Source organism: Semicossyphus pulcher, unplaced genomic scaffold (genome assembly GCF_022749685.1).
Source record: "Semicossyphus pulcher isolate SPU_LCO1_2020_fin unplaced genomic scaffold, fSemPul1.0.p SCAF_11, whole genome shotgun sequence".
Classification (NCBI taxonomy): domain Eukaryota; kingdom Metazoa; phylum Chordata; class Actinopteri; order Labriformes; family Labridae; genus Semicossyphus; species Semicossyphus pulcher.
Genome location: NW_027211615.1, coordinates 22,327,488 through 22,340,464, shown reverse-complemented (window position 1 = coordinate 22,340,464; position 12,977 = coordinate 22,327,488). Strand labels below are relative to the sequence as shown.

At 43.9% G+C, this 12,977-nt stretch overlaps 1 protein-coding gene across 8 annotated transcripts in view; it reads left to right on the top strand.

Annotated features, from left to right (window-relative positions):
* Positions 1-12,977, top strand: part of cdc42bpab (CDC42 binding protein kinase alpha (DMPK-like) b) — an 82,034-nt gene that overhangs the window by 38,372 nt on the left and 30,685 nt on the right. For all 8 annotated transcript variants that reach the window (XM_069657786.1, XM_069657785.1, XM_069657784.1 and 5 more), the window contains exons 4-6: positions 1,067-1,162; positions 2,122-2,270; positions 12,665-12,758. In XM_069657786.1, coding sequence (XP_069513887.1) covers positions 1,067-1,162; positions 2,122-2,270; positions 12,665-12,758 — 339 coding nt within the window. The remainder of the gene's footprint in view (positions 1-1,066; positions 1,163-2,121; positions 2,271-12,664; positions 12,759-12,977) is intronic.

The window sequence follows — 12,977 nt, the reverse complement described above, 5'->3', positions numbered from 1 at the left end:
CTGACATTCCTGTCGATCCCCTGGGTCTTCAGTCTTCATGCCTCATACGTCACAGGCCAGAACTGGTCCCCGCTGTGTGCGCGGACGCATGGACATGGAAAACAATGTAGAGCAGCAGATGTACTGTAGACAGTGCGCACTAAGCATGCAGACGGAGATTAATGAACCGTACAAGTGCTTTAGATACTGCCTTTTAAGATGCTTTGTGTTGATTGTGTTGTTGATTTACATTATAAAGTAATATAGAAAATGTACTTAAAATGATGGGTGGAGTAATTAACAGTAGCATACTTACCAGGAATGGTGTAGAGAATTTATGAGGAACCTCCGTCTGCAATACAGCTGCATGCACAGGAGACAGCTGGTCACAGGTCACCATGTTAAAGCTGGAGATCATGCATTAACATTGTTACTACAAAACGTGTTTACAACCTGCAGCCTTGGTTTATCCTGACCTCATCAGCAATCAGATTTCTTTTCAAACCAAGGCGGCCATATTTGAAGTCCATGAGTTATGCAAGACATTGTAGCCTGAGGAGTTTTACTTTCTTTAGTGGTCAGAGCAATGGGCTGACAGATCAGTGAGTGGTCAATGTGTGCTGAGAGATACCACACATTGTTTCCTCTGTGTGCCTGACTTTTATTTTTAAACATTTAAGCGGAAATGTATTCTTATTTAGTTTCTGTTTTATTTAATCAGATATTATATTGATTTAGTTTAAAATGACTTCAAGTGTTGGATTTTTGTTTCCTCACTGTTGTCATAGTTACCGTTTCCAAACTCTTCAGGATGCAATCATGGTTATATTGTAGATGTCCTGCCTCTGTCTAATCAGGTTTCATTCATTGAAGGGGTTTCCTGTTTACATTATGTGTTATTGCAGAAAGCTGACATCACCCAGGTTACCTACGTGAATGTAAATGCACAGCCGGACAGCACCGAGCTTAAAGATTAGCAAGCATCTCCATTAAATTCTATTGGGCAGAGATACTGAATGTATACGTCATACGTGCTTTAAAAAATGTGCAGCATTTTAATGATAAGCCTTATTGCATCTTTCTTTAGACGGCATGTTTCCGGGAGGAGCGGGATGTGTTGGTTAATGGGGACTGCCAGTGGATCACCACCCTGCACTACGCCTTCCAGGACGACAATAATCTGGTAACATAGCATTCTCTCTCTCCCACCCTTGTGTGTACGTATACCCGCGAGCATGTGATTGTTTTTTCCACTGACGACCCTCGGTGTGTTCCCAGAAATGCTTCTAACCTTACTCCAGGAACTTTCAACCTTTACTTATCTGATCCCCTTTGGAGAATCGCCCAACCTTACTTCAATACCTTTCAGCACATTCAAACTTTGGTACTTTCCACAGTAACGACCACAGGCTTTTTCTGTGTAGCTCCACCTGCTAATCTCACCATTTCAATGGCCAGTTCATTTATAGAATACAGCACCAGCTCTGCATGATGGCTGGTGACCTGCCAGACGCTGAACAGCACATTCACTTCTCACCACAAAGCACAACATGACTTAGAATTGTAGGAAACTGGGCATCAGCAGTTGACACCGCCAGAAAACATTTACGTAAAAAACCAAAAGAATGACTTGGGAGCTTGCTGACTGGTCGTTGGCCAAGCTCTTCCTCACTTCTCATTGGCTGCTGGAGGCAATGGTTCTCTCTCCATCCTGACAGTCGGTCCTCTCTGTGTGACCCTGAGTTCAAATGCCAGGACTGCTTGTCATTCCATTTCCCACATTCTCACAACAAATGCTTTACCCTGGACACTCCCCGAAGCTTTAAAAATATACACCGCTGCCCGACCAGACATCTATTTATAGGAAAACCCTCAAAAGTCAAAAGCCGTTTATGCGCTTGCTGCCTCAGTCCCCCTCTGTAGTAATGATACTGTGAGAAAACAGGGAGAGGAGGGTGGGGGAAAGGAGGGCAGTGTATTTTTGACTTTCTTGTGTGACTTTGTTTTATTGTCTTCTACATAAATCACGTCCCTGTTTCACACTATAAAGACCTTTGTGTCTCAATTAAGCTATTTTAATGCACCTTTGTTTATATCTTTCCCAGTACCTGTCATTGACATTTATCTCCCCTGCCTCTCTAGTACCTGGTCATGGACTACTATGTGGGTGGGGATCTGCTGACTCTGCTGAGTAAGTTTGAGGACCGGCTGCCGGAGGAGATGGCGAAGTTCTACCTGGCTGAGATGGTGCTGGCTATCGACTCTGTTCACCAGCTACACTACGTCCACAGGTGAGGAGCGGGCCGAGGGCGTGTCTGTATTTTACAGGAACAGACTGAAGTCCTGATAATGGATGTTCAGTGTATTTACATTTGTCCTGCTGCATGGGCAGTTTTCCAGCCGCTGCAGCTCAATGAAAATAGTGAAGAGAGTGTGTGTTTGTCTCTCACTCATTAGTGCAGATAGTCAATAGCGCTGACTAATTATAGAGGTTATAAGTTTGTGTTCCTGTGTGTGTTATTATTCCACTCTTGAACATTCCCACTTGAGGTTCAGTTTGTTGGAAGCATTCCACTGCTTTGGGAAGTAACTGTAGTGATGCAGTGAACATACTCAGATCCCCTCACTAAAAGTAATAATGTCGAAGATTTTAATTAAAATAAATGTCTGTTAAGTCTCTATCTATTGCCGAATGAGGTAAACACAATGGTGATTGAGCCTTTGGCCCACTGATGAAAGCCTTTGCAGTATTACAGACTGGGTGTCTGGTGCGACTTTTGCGGAAAACATCCCAAGCGGCGCCCAGATAGTGACGCGTTTTCCATCAGCCAGCAGTGGTTGGTCTGCCAGAGAGGGTAGGCGGAGCTAAGCGGCTGCTTTTCCGGTCTCTTCAAGTGTTGCGAGTAAACAGTAATCTACTATGGCTGAACAAACAAAGAAAAGATGGATGACTACAGATACAACTTCAAAAATAAGTGAAAATCCAAAGAAAAATAAACAAATTTGACGCTCAGATGAAGGCAAACATTTAAAAAGGAAAGCGACCGTCAGCGAGGAAAATCAAGAGTTACAACACGAGCCATCTGCGGACACTGTCTGGATATCTGGGAAGTGTGCTCCCGCAGTTACCGTTTATCGCCATAGGTGCCGCCAAAGAGAACAAAACTGAGATCTTCGAGATTATAACTTTAATTCAGTGCCAAAAAGTTATGACCAGTACTGTTTATCTGACCCAAACTTAACTTTTTATTTCACTCCCTAATTCTTTAATTTGTGCAACTGTTGGGAAATGTCTTCCCTCAGAAAAGCCTGAGGAAGCCTGTTCAATTTATCTTCTTAATTTGCTTCTGTCATTTAATATTGTAACTTGCTTTACGCAACTATGAACAATGAAACAAATAAACACACTTGAGCATGTGTTTGTTGAGGATTCAGCTTACAGCAGTGAACATTTGGACTGATAATAAGACCTCTGAAGTCCCCAAAGGTACCCCTTTGAGAAACACTGATTTCAAGCAATATACTGCACTTTACACGCTTATCACATGATTTAGTTTCTTTCCGCCACTGCACTTACAATTTCATTTGTTCAGTCCCTGAATTTCAAAATAAATGAGCTGAAAGCGGACTGTTCACACCCCATGGCTCTTGATACCATTATGTTCTGTAACAAGAACTTTTCAGCCAATAGCAGATGCCACTGGGAACAGAAAGTTAGTGTTGGACAGGAAGTGGTCACACTGGCATGTTAACACAATTACACTGCCGTTTTTGCCGGAGGCAGACAGTCACAGTAGTTTTGTTCAAGGAGCAAGGGAAGGATGGATAGACAGAGGGAGAGATAGGAGATGGATAGGCAACAAGGGAGGGTCAGAAAGAGGTTAGGATAAACCAAGGCTGCTTAGTGGGATAATGTCTTGGGTGTGTCCGTAGTCGATCCCTTTTACGCCTCTGAAGGCAGGCGGAAGGAGACGTACTGAGAGCAGCGACGGAGTTACAGAGAGATGTAGATATAAATGTATAAGTTAAGAAAGAGAGTGAATGAGAAGAGAGTGGAGAGCCACTAATTGCATGGTGTTATCTGGGGGCTGTGGGTGGGGGTTGGTGGTGGCAGCGGAGACGGAGAAGTCGATGGAAGGGAAAAAGGAACAGGAAGGAGGGACTGCACTGTTTCCCTTTAAGTCCCCTCGTGGACGCTTTGGGACAGTAATGATGGGGTATGGGAGGTGTGTGGGTGGGGATGTGGTGCTGCCACCTCCCCCCATGTACCAACCCCCAACTCCTCCCCTGGTCTCTCTCTCGCTTACACACACACACACACACAGTCGTGGGAGATTTGTAAGCATGCTGTGTAGAGGGTGGAGACAGCCAGGCAGGTCCCCTGAGGAGGGTGTGTCCTGCTGGCAGGTCCCGTCTGATGAGTGTGTGTGTGTGTGAGTCACGTGCTGAAGGGTGTGTGTGTTTATCTCGTTGATGGTGTGTGTGTTTGTGAGTTTGGTGTTTCTAGTTTTCTATTGTCACGACTAAGTTAGAGAACAACGCATTAACCCTGTAATTTAAAGGCATTAACGACAGACCTCTCGATTCATGGCTCATCTTCAGTTACATCAAGTGCACACACAACCAAGACGCTCTCTGGGAAGATACATGGGCAGGTTCTGGCTGTACTGCAGTGCAATGGTTTCTTCACTATTACTCTGGAGAGTTACAATTTACAAGTTTATTAATATATAAGTTTATTAATTTACAAGTTTCCTATTAGCACAGCCCTTAAAAATGCCGCAGTAACCAAAGTTTATAAGAGGACCCTGATAATTGGACGACCCTCGACCAAGCAGACAGGTGCCATGTTTAACATCATTTACATGTGTTTCCAAATGTAACTAATAAAAGAGAATAATGCATGTAAAGCTATTAAGTTTCTCTTTTATGGTTTCAAAGGGAGTCAGTGCAGCTTTTCAGTCCTTTTGTCCTTTATGGAGAGTTATCACAGTCCAAGGATACACGCATATCCCATATGCGTTGCTATCTGCTAGCAGACATCCTGTTATTCATTATGTAAAGATACTAACTTGTGGAAGTAGTGAAATTGTTTTTGAAGCCCCTGTATGGTAAGATGGGCTGACATTACACTTGATGTGCTTACTAGCCTTTAGCTTAGAACACGTCAAGAAATTATGTATGTGAAAAAATGTATTGGAGCCAGACAAAATAGGCATCCAATGTAGTGTTCATTAAGTTGTGGGGTATCATGTCTTAAGGCTGCTCAATTAATTGAGATATAATCTTAAAACAATTATTTTGCCGCTTCAGTTTCGCAGTGACGCTCTCTTTTTGTCCTGTGATATAAGTCCAGCGCAGCCCTTTCCCTCAGCAGTGACCTTTTCCCAGCCCACACTCACTCGGCAGGCTGTAGCGGCATGTAGTTCAGTCCGAGCCAAGGTGACGGAAAGAGAGAGAGCCTTTAGTCAACAAGAAAGGTAAAAGTAATTCTGTTGTTTGGAAAGAGAGTCTGACGAGGAGCAGCAACAAATACTGTGCAAGATATGTCACACGGTGGCGTCTGCACCTCAAAGGAACACGACCAATCACAGAGGTTCCTGTGACTTTATTTTAATATTAATTTATATATTATGTAATTTATTTGTTTATTATTTTACAAGAGTAATGAATGAATAATGTTTGAAGTTCAAGAAAATACACTGTGAAAAAGTTAAATAGTTGCTGTTCCAAAGTCAGTAATCGTGATCTCAATTATTGACCAAAATAATCGTGATTATTGCCATAATCGAGCAGCCCTATCACGTCTCTACTTACCCAGAACTATGTGTTCTAGGTCCCTGGATGGGACTGAACTCCTCCTTTGCTTTTCAAGCTTTACAGAAAGGGGAGAAAACGTTTACATACCCGTCATAAGTAGATTCAAAGGAGTATTTAACTGTCTTCATCATGAACTCTAGCTCCCCACCAGAACTCTTTTTAGAGGGCTCAAACGTGTTCCAGTCTCATCCCAGAACATGGTCCTTTAGTATGTTTATATCACACCTCATCTTGTGCTTTTTGCTGATTTGTAAGGGTACAACAATTGAATGTATGAAAGGCAAGACAACACTAATAGAAACATCGAAACATTGAAACTGTTCACAATGTATATATATCATCCTGTTATGTGTTGTTAACAGGACGGCTAACCTTACAAGCTTACAGTCTAAATTTATGTCTTTCTCTGTGTGATGAAGTCGTTGACCTTGCCACAGCGCCAGCTCTTTTAAAAATGAATATTTGCCGTCCTGTTGACACTGATGAAGTTGAAAAGACATCAGATGAAAGAAATGAAGAGCGAAGAGCCTTGAGTTCAACCTTCTGTCCCCTCTGGCCGAGTCCCATGAGAGGCAGCGTGTGGTGGAGTCAAACGCAAAGGGACTCTCCCTCCCTCTCTCTCTCTGTGTGTGTGTGTGTGTGTGTGTGTGTTCATTTATTCAGTGGTCAGTGATCTGCGTGGCCTCCCAGAGGGGCCTGACAAATGTTTCAATAGGCCAACTCAGCATGGCTTTGTGCTGCCTAGAACCACATCTGTCTGCTCCGGGAGAACGTGTGTGTGCGTGCGTGCATGTGAGAGTGGAGGTGGGGGTTGGTACGGAGGGACAGCAGTGTGTGCGTGTGTGCGTGTGTGTGAATGGACGGACGGACAGAGAGTGTGATTTGTTGTGATCATTGAGAGAAAAAGACCGAACAGCACACACGCATGAAATAAGATGTTATGTGAGGCTTTGACAGTTTACATCTGTACAAAGAGGTGTCTCACTACTGTAGAGCAGTGTGTGAGTGTGTGTGTGTGTGTGTGTGTGTGTGTGTGTGTGTGTGTGTGTGTGTGTGTGCGCGCGATGGTGTGTTTACCCATTGATTGTGGCTTTTGTGTGTTTTATTATTGATCGCAGCCATGTGTCTCTTCACAGCCTAGTGATCTAAGAGTGAACAGGGCTCTCTCTGTCGCACACACACACACACACACACACACACACACACACACACACACACACACACACACGTACGTAACCATCATTTATCAAAGAGCTTTCTTCTCATTGTTACCTTTAGCTCTGAAGACATTTGGATATTAAAGGTATTCTCCAATTTGATTGAAATTGGATTTCAATAGCCTGTGATGAGATGGTGTGTGTGTGTGTGTGTGTGTGTGTGTGTGAGTATCAAGTGATGCCAGAAGTCACACAGACAGCAGTTCTTTGAACCATTAGTTAACAAACGCTTGGCTCGAGCCATGCCTTGTCTGAGCGGTCTCCAGGGTTGCTGCAGGCCACATTGTGTGTGTGTGTGTGTGTGTGTGTGTGTGTGTGTGTGTGTGTGTGTGTATTGTGAGGTGGTGTCCAGATGGCCCTCACAGATGGATGCTGTGGTCTTAGAAGAGATTACCTCCCTCTATTCTGGTCTCTGCGCTGCTCCTTAAGACCGCAGGAGCCCTGTGACACAGTAGCCCAATTAGCTACGCAAACTAGCCTAGCCTAGCGCTAGCTAAGCACCACCCACTCTCTGGGCCTGTCCATATGGGAAGCGTTAATGTGAGTCAGCTCTTGTGCTGTAAGCCTCCAGTGGTGTTAGCTGTGGGCTTTAATGCAGTTAACCATCAGGGGTTCGTTATAACAGTTGAAGGAAAGATGATAAGAAGTGCAGCAGGCAAAAGCTAATGTTGAGAAAGAGGAGAGATTTGAGAAAAGAGAAGGCAGTTGCTGCTAAAGAGAGAGAGGGAGAGAGGGGAGTGGGCTGGCAGGGCTTTAGTACTAAATGGTTTATCAGTCGCCGCACCATTACCCCCCCTCCCTTACCCCCCCCTGTGCTGTTTGTCTGCCACACACATGCGTTACATACACATGGACAGGCAAGGGTCAACTCACCGGCCTGCTCGTTGGCAGACCAGAAGTCTCTGGAGCAGATTAAGGCCTTCCAGCAATTGAAGCACCTGTGTGTGTATGTGTATGCCCACGCATACTCACACACACACACACACACACACACACACACAGATCCAAATGCTCTGACTGTAGCCAAGTGTTGTCATAGCAGTGTCATTCATGATTTGTAAGGCCTACACTTCCCATCAAGGTGTTCCAGGTTCAGAGTGTGGAGGTCATGCTCCTTAGAGAGCGACACTAGTGATTACAAAGTCCAGTAGGAAGTGGGTACAAATGTATCGTAGAAGTAAAGACTGCACACATACTTTACTTCCTGTATCAGGGATGAAGTCAAGGCAATTGAGTTTTCCTTTCTGGGGTCAAAGTTGTGTGTACTTGCCATTTAAAAGTCCCCCAGTATGTCTCACAAAAACACATCATCTTTATTCTAAGTAAATTTATTTGCAAATGTGCCCAAGTGTACTTTCTTGCAATCTTCCTCTGTGCAGATGCACGGCTGTGGTTCTTGGCTGTTACTGCAAACTGCCACCTGATCAGTGGAATTGTTTGCTACCAGTAGCAGGAATGTGTAAATTGTCACCAGCATGCTTCTGCACGTGCACATTTGTCTTCCTGCACATGCACAAGACCAACAAAACAGAGACCCATTCATAAAAGCATTGCTGCATAGCACTGCTAGCGGTCAAAAACTCCACAGGGCACCTTCAAGCTAACCTTTAATGTTTAATGAAACAGAAATAACTGCACTTTTAGAGGTTCAAATCGTTGCTGAAGTTCTGTTTATATCATTATACTATTGTGAGCCAGAAGCTGAATATTTTTTCCACGTTTATGCCCAAGTTCATGTCCTCTTGCTGAAGACTTCCTTTATATGTAAGTCAAGGTGAACCAGAGCAGCATAGAATCCAATGATACATTTAAATGTAAATGTCCTCGAAGAACAATTTCAATGTTATTTTAGAAATCTTAATTATCAGTTTTAAGCTTTCTTTAGCTGTTTTCCCACTGGCCAAAAAACCCACCAACACTCTGCTTTTTTGCTTAATGGGAAAAGCTACAATCGGCATTCAGACCCGGGTCAAACGACACTGCAGTAGACCCGGGTAATTATCGCCTCGGCTCCAATCGGCATTGATGGGAACACAAAACCCGTGTCGACACGCTAATCTCCGCCCCCTTTCCGGCGCGATGCTATGCTCCGTCGGTAACTTCTGCGACTCCTCGTCATCTCAGCTTTCAAACTCCGCCCGTCTCCGTCCGAGCAGCGCTCGAACATCGTTCCAAATTTGTCGGCGCCGAGTTTGATTCACAGACTGAATGAGTAATAGATACAATAAAGACGTAACCACCGTAACATCTTCATTGCTTACTAACCCTGTTTTGGGCGTGTTTGTGACGTCGGACGGTGATGCAGCAGAAAAGAGACTGAAAGGAGTATACTTCACTGGCAATGGGAAAAGAGACAATCGGCATCAATAAGCAGGTCTTCCCGGGTCTGAAAAATCTGCATCAACACGCTAAATTTAGGCGGGAAAGGGGTATTTGATAGGGTTCATGCCACTCCAGATTGGTTGGATAAATATACGCACTTGGGTATAGTACGTAGTTTCCATTTAAATTGCTATACACAGTTTCCTCTTTGAAAAGAGATGTTCAATCTGGAACTGATCTTTCAGCAGATCTGTAAAATGACTTCTAAGTAACCCATGATGCAAACAGTGTTTTTAAGTGTCAATTTATATACACGTATACATTTTGGAGCCTGACTTTTATATGTCTGTACCAGTCACATATGTGCACATATTACTTTAATCTCTGGGTTTATAGGTTGGTGATCTAGTGGCGGGTCTGAAGCGGAGAGATAGCTAGCCCACCCCCCTGCTCCAGCCCCTTGAGATGCCACTATTAACACTGCTGGAAAATGACATCTGGCTTTGAAGGGGTCTATAGCTGAAGACAGACACATCAAAGGCCTGTTCAAAGCCAACTTATGTCTGCTGGCTCTTAAAAGAAGAAAATCTCCCGGGCTCGGGCAGTGGTCGCATGTATTTTGTAAGCAGTGAAGAGGAATTTGAGGAAAATTCAAAGTGGAATGTGGGAAGTTCATGAGCTTTAACTGATCAGCTGTGACTTCCTGTAATTGATTGTATTGCCAAGCAACAGTAATGCATGGACTGTTGTTTATTGGAAAACACTTTTGACCTCATTGTAAATTTAATTAGAGGCAGCTCTAGCTTGAGGTCTGTTAAAGGCTAACTCTAAAATTGGAAACACTGTTATGGTTGGATAGACATTGTCATCAGCAACTTTAGGAAGCTGTGTAGTTTGAATTCCTTGAGACTATTAAGCTTTTTGTTTTGTTCTATACACATTAATATGTTAAAATCAGTGGTGTATTCTGCTGGTGTGTCTGTGCATCGGTTTTAGTAAGGAGTGGTGGTGTGTACTTGTGTTGTACATCTGGTTTATCATTCTAAGTAGAGCCGTGCTCACACTTCAGCCCGGACATAGCAACAGCTCAGCTCTGCAACCCGTGAGCGTCTGTTAAGCGGACTCGAGTTACATGTCGTCCCTTTAACTGGATTCGTCCGTGTTCCTGTATGAGCTGTGTGTTTGTGTGCTTTTGACACAGCTCTAAACTGTTTTATATTTGCCCTCCGTGCCATGTGTATTGAGCCGTGTCGTGCTTCAGTGTGTTGATAAGAGGGCCTCAGACTGGGGCCCGACAGGGTCTGCCCTCAGGGGAAATCAGTGGATTGGTCAGACAAGGACAGAGGCTATATTTAGCCGATGGTGGGATACAGTAACATCTCTGTTTCATACCAGTACGGGCCAGCGATCATTGGGAAAGCTTAGCTATTTTATACAGTCATTATGATTTTAACCAAATACACACATGATGCAGAATGTTAACACTGAAGGTCAAAGGTGACACAGAGGTGAAGGACTTTAGAAGCACAAGCTGAGCACGGACTAGACCAGGCCTTTAGATCCAGGCCAGGGATTTCCATTAGCACACTAAGACTGCCATGTAAGACAATAGCACCAGAAGCCCCACACAGACCACCTGTCAGTGACCACCTGTTAAGCAGACTGGAAGGTCTCCTGCACCTCATTCCCTTCAGGATAGATTCCTTAGAGTTTGTGAGGATGTTGAAATGGAAGTTAACTCTGTAGAAGTAGATGTTTCTTAAGCCGCTTTCCCACTGGTCAAAAAACCCACTAACACCCGCTAACACTCAGCTTTTTTGCTTAATGGAAAAGGTTACAATCGGCATTCAGACCCGGGTCAAATGACTCTGCAGTAGACTCTGGTTATTATCGCCTCGGCTTCGATCGGCGTTGATTGGAACACAAAACCTGTGTCGACCCGCTAATCTCCGCCCCCTTTCTGGCGCGATGCTACGCTCCGTCTGTGACTTCTGCGACTCCTCGTCATCTCAGCTACAAATTCTGCCCATCTCCGTACGAGCAGCGCTCCAACATTGTTTGTCTGCACCGAGTTTGATACATAGACTGAATGAGTAATAGATACAAAAAAGACCTTGCCATCGAAACACGGCACGTTTGTGACGTTAGATGGTGACGCAGCAGTAAAGAGACCGACAAGAGTATACTTCACTGGCAATGGGAAAAGAGACAATCAGCATTTATTAGTGGGTCTTCCCGGGTCTGAAAAACCTGCGTCAACACGCTACATTTTGGTGGGAAAGGGGTATTACAGTTGCACAAAGCTCATTCCTTGACAAGTCTATCTCTTAATACAGTAGAATTAAATATTTGAAATAACAAATAAGCAAATGTACATTATATGTCACATTTCAGTGTTATTTGTTAGTTGGAGCCCTCCTGGCCACAAACTAAATGTTCCTGCATTTGTCTGTTTTTAGTCCTCAGACATTCTGATGACCCAGACCACTTTAAAAACCTAATTGGCTGTTAATAGTAAAAATAGCTGCCTGGTGAATATTGAGACGGTCCAGCTGGTGTGGCGGCTGGAATGATAACTCGGTATAGCAGTGAATCCTACCACCTGGAATCCAGCCAAAGTCTGTATCTATATTATAAACACATCATCAGCAGTAGTAATGTTGAACAGATGCAGCTTGAGGAGGAATTCTACAGTGGCCGCCGTGTACACAGCTGTGAAAGAATGTGTTGTCAGCAACCCCCCGCCCAATCCGCGTACGTTCACAAACACAAATATTGTTAAAAAAGTGAACTGGGGAGTGTCTCTGTTGAGGACACACGGTCTTTTTTTTGTGAGTGGGAGTGTGTTTGTACGTTGCTTTTTTTACTCAAACAGAGTGCATGTTTGTGTGTATTTTAAAAGCTGTATCCTGCCTACACACACACACGCACACACACACTGAACTCCCACAACACAAGTCCAATTATTTCCAGTGTTTATTCTTTCTTCTGGTCAATTTGGACTTGTCACGCTTCTGATAAATTACAGGGGGAAATTACACTTAATTAAATCACAAATATATCTGAATTATTACACACCAGCTTTACAAGCACGTTAAGACAAGGCAAGTTAAATGTCCCCAGGTTATGTAATTTAATTTGATGAAAACTGATAAGGAGTTGCACCATAATGTGAGACTGAGCTCGTGTTTTGAATGTTCTATAGTTTTTGTTTTGTTTGGAAGAATGTCTTGTTTTCTTCATCTTCTTTATTCTGCTCTAAAGGAATCCTTGGCTCATTTTGTCTTTTCTCCCGTCCTCCTCTTCCTTTCTCCGACTTCTTTCAGGGACATCAAGCCGGACAACATTTTGCTGGATATGAACGGCCACATCCGCCTGGCTGACTTTGGCTCCTGTCTCAAACTCATGGAGGACGGGACGGTAAGTTTTTACCACAGTGCTGCTGACGCTTCCTGAAGTCCAAAGCAAACATACCAGAGCTTTACTGACCTCCTTGTCAACCCCCAGGGGTCTCCCAGGAGGAGTGTGGTTCAGCGGCTTGGCTGTTCCTGCACTCTGTGATTCAGACAATTCTCCTTGCAAAAAAAGACATTTCCCTCAGGTGTTACATAAAAGAAAAATGCCAGGATGAAATAGATT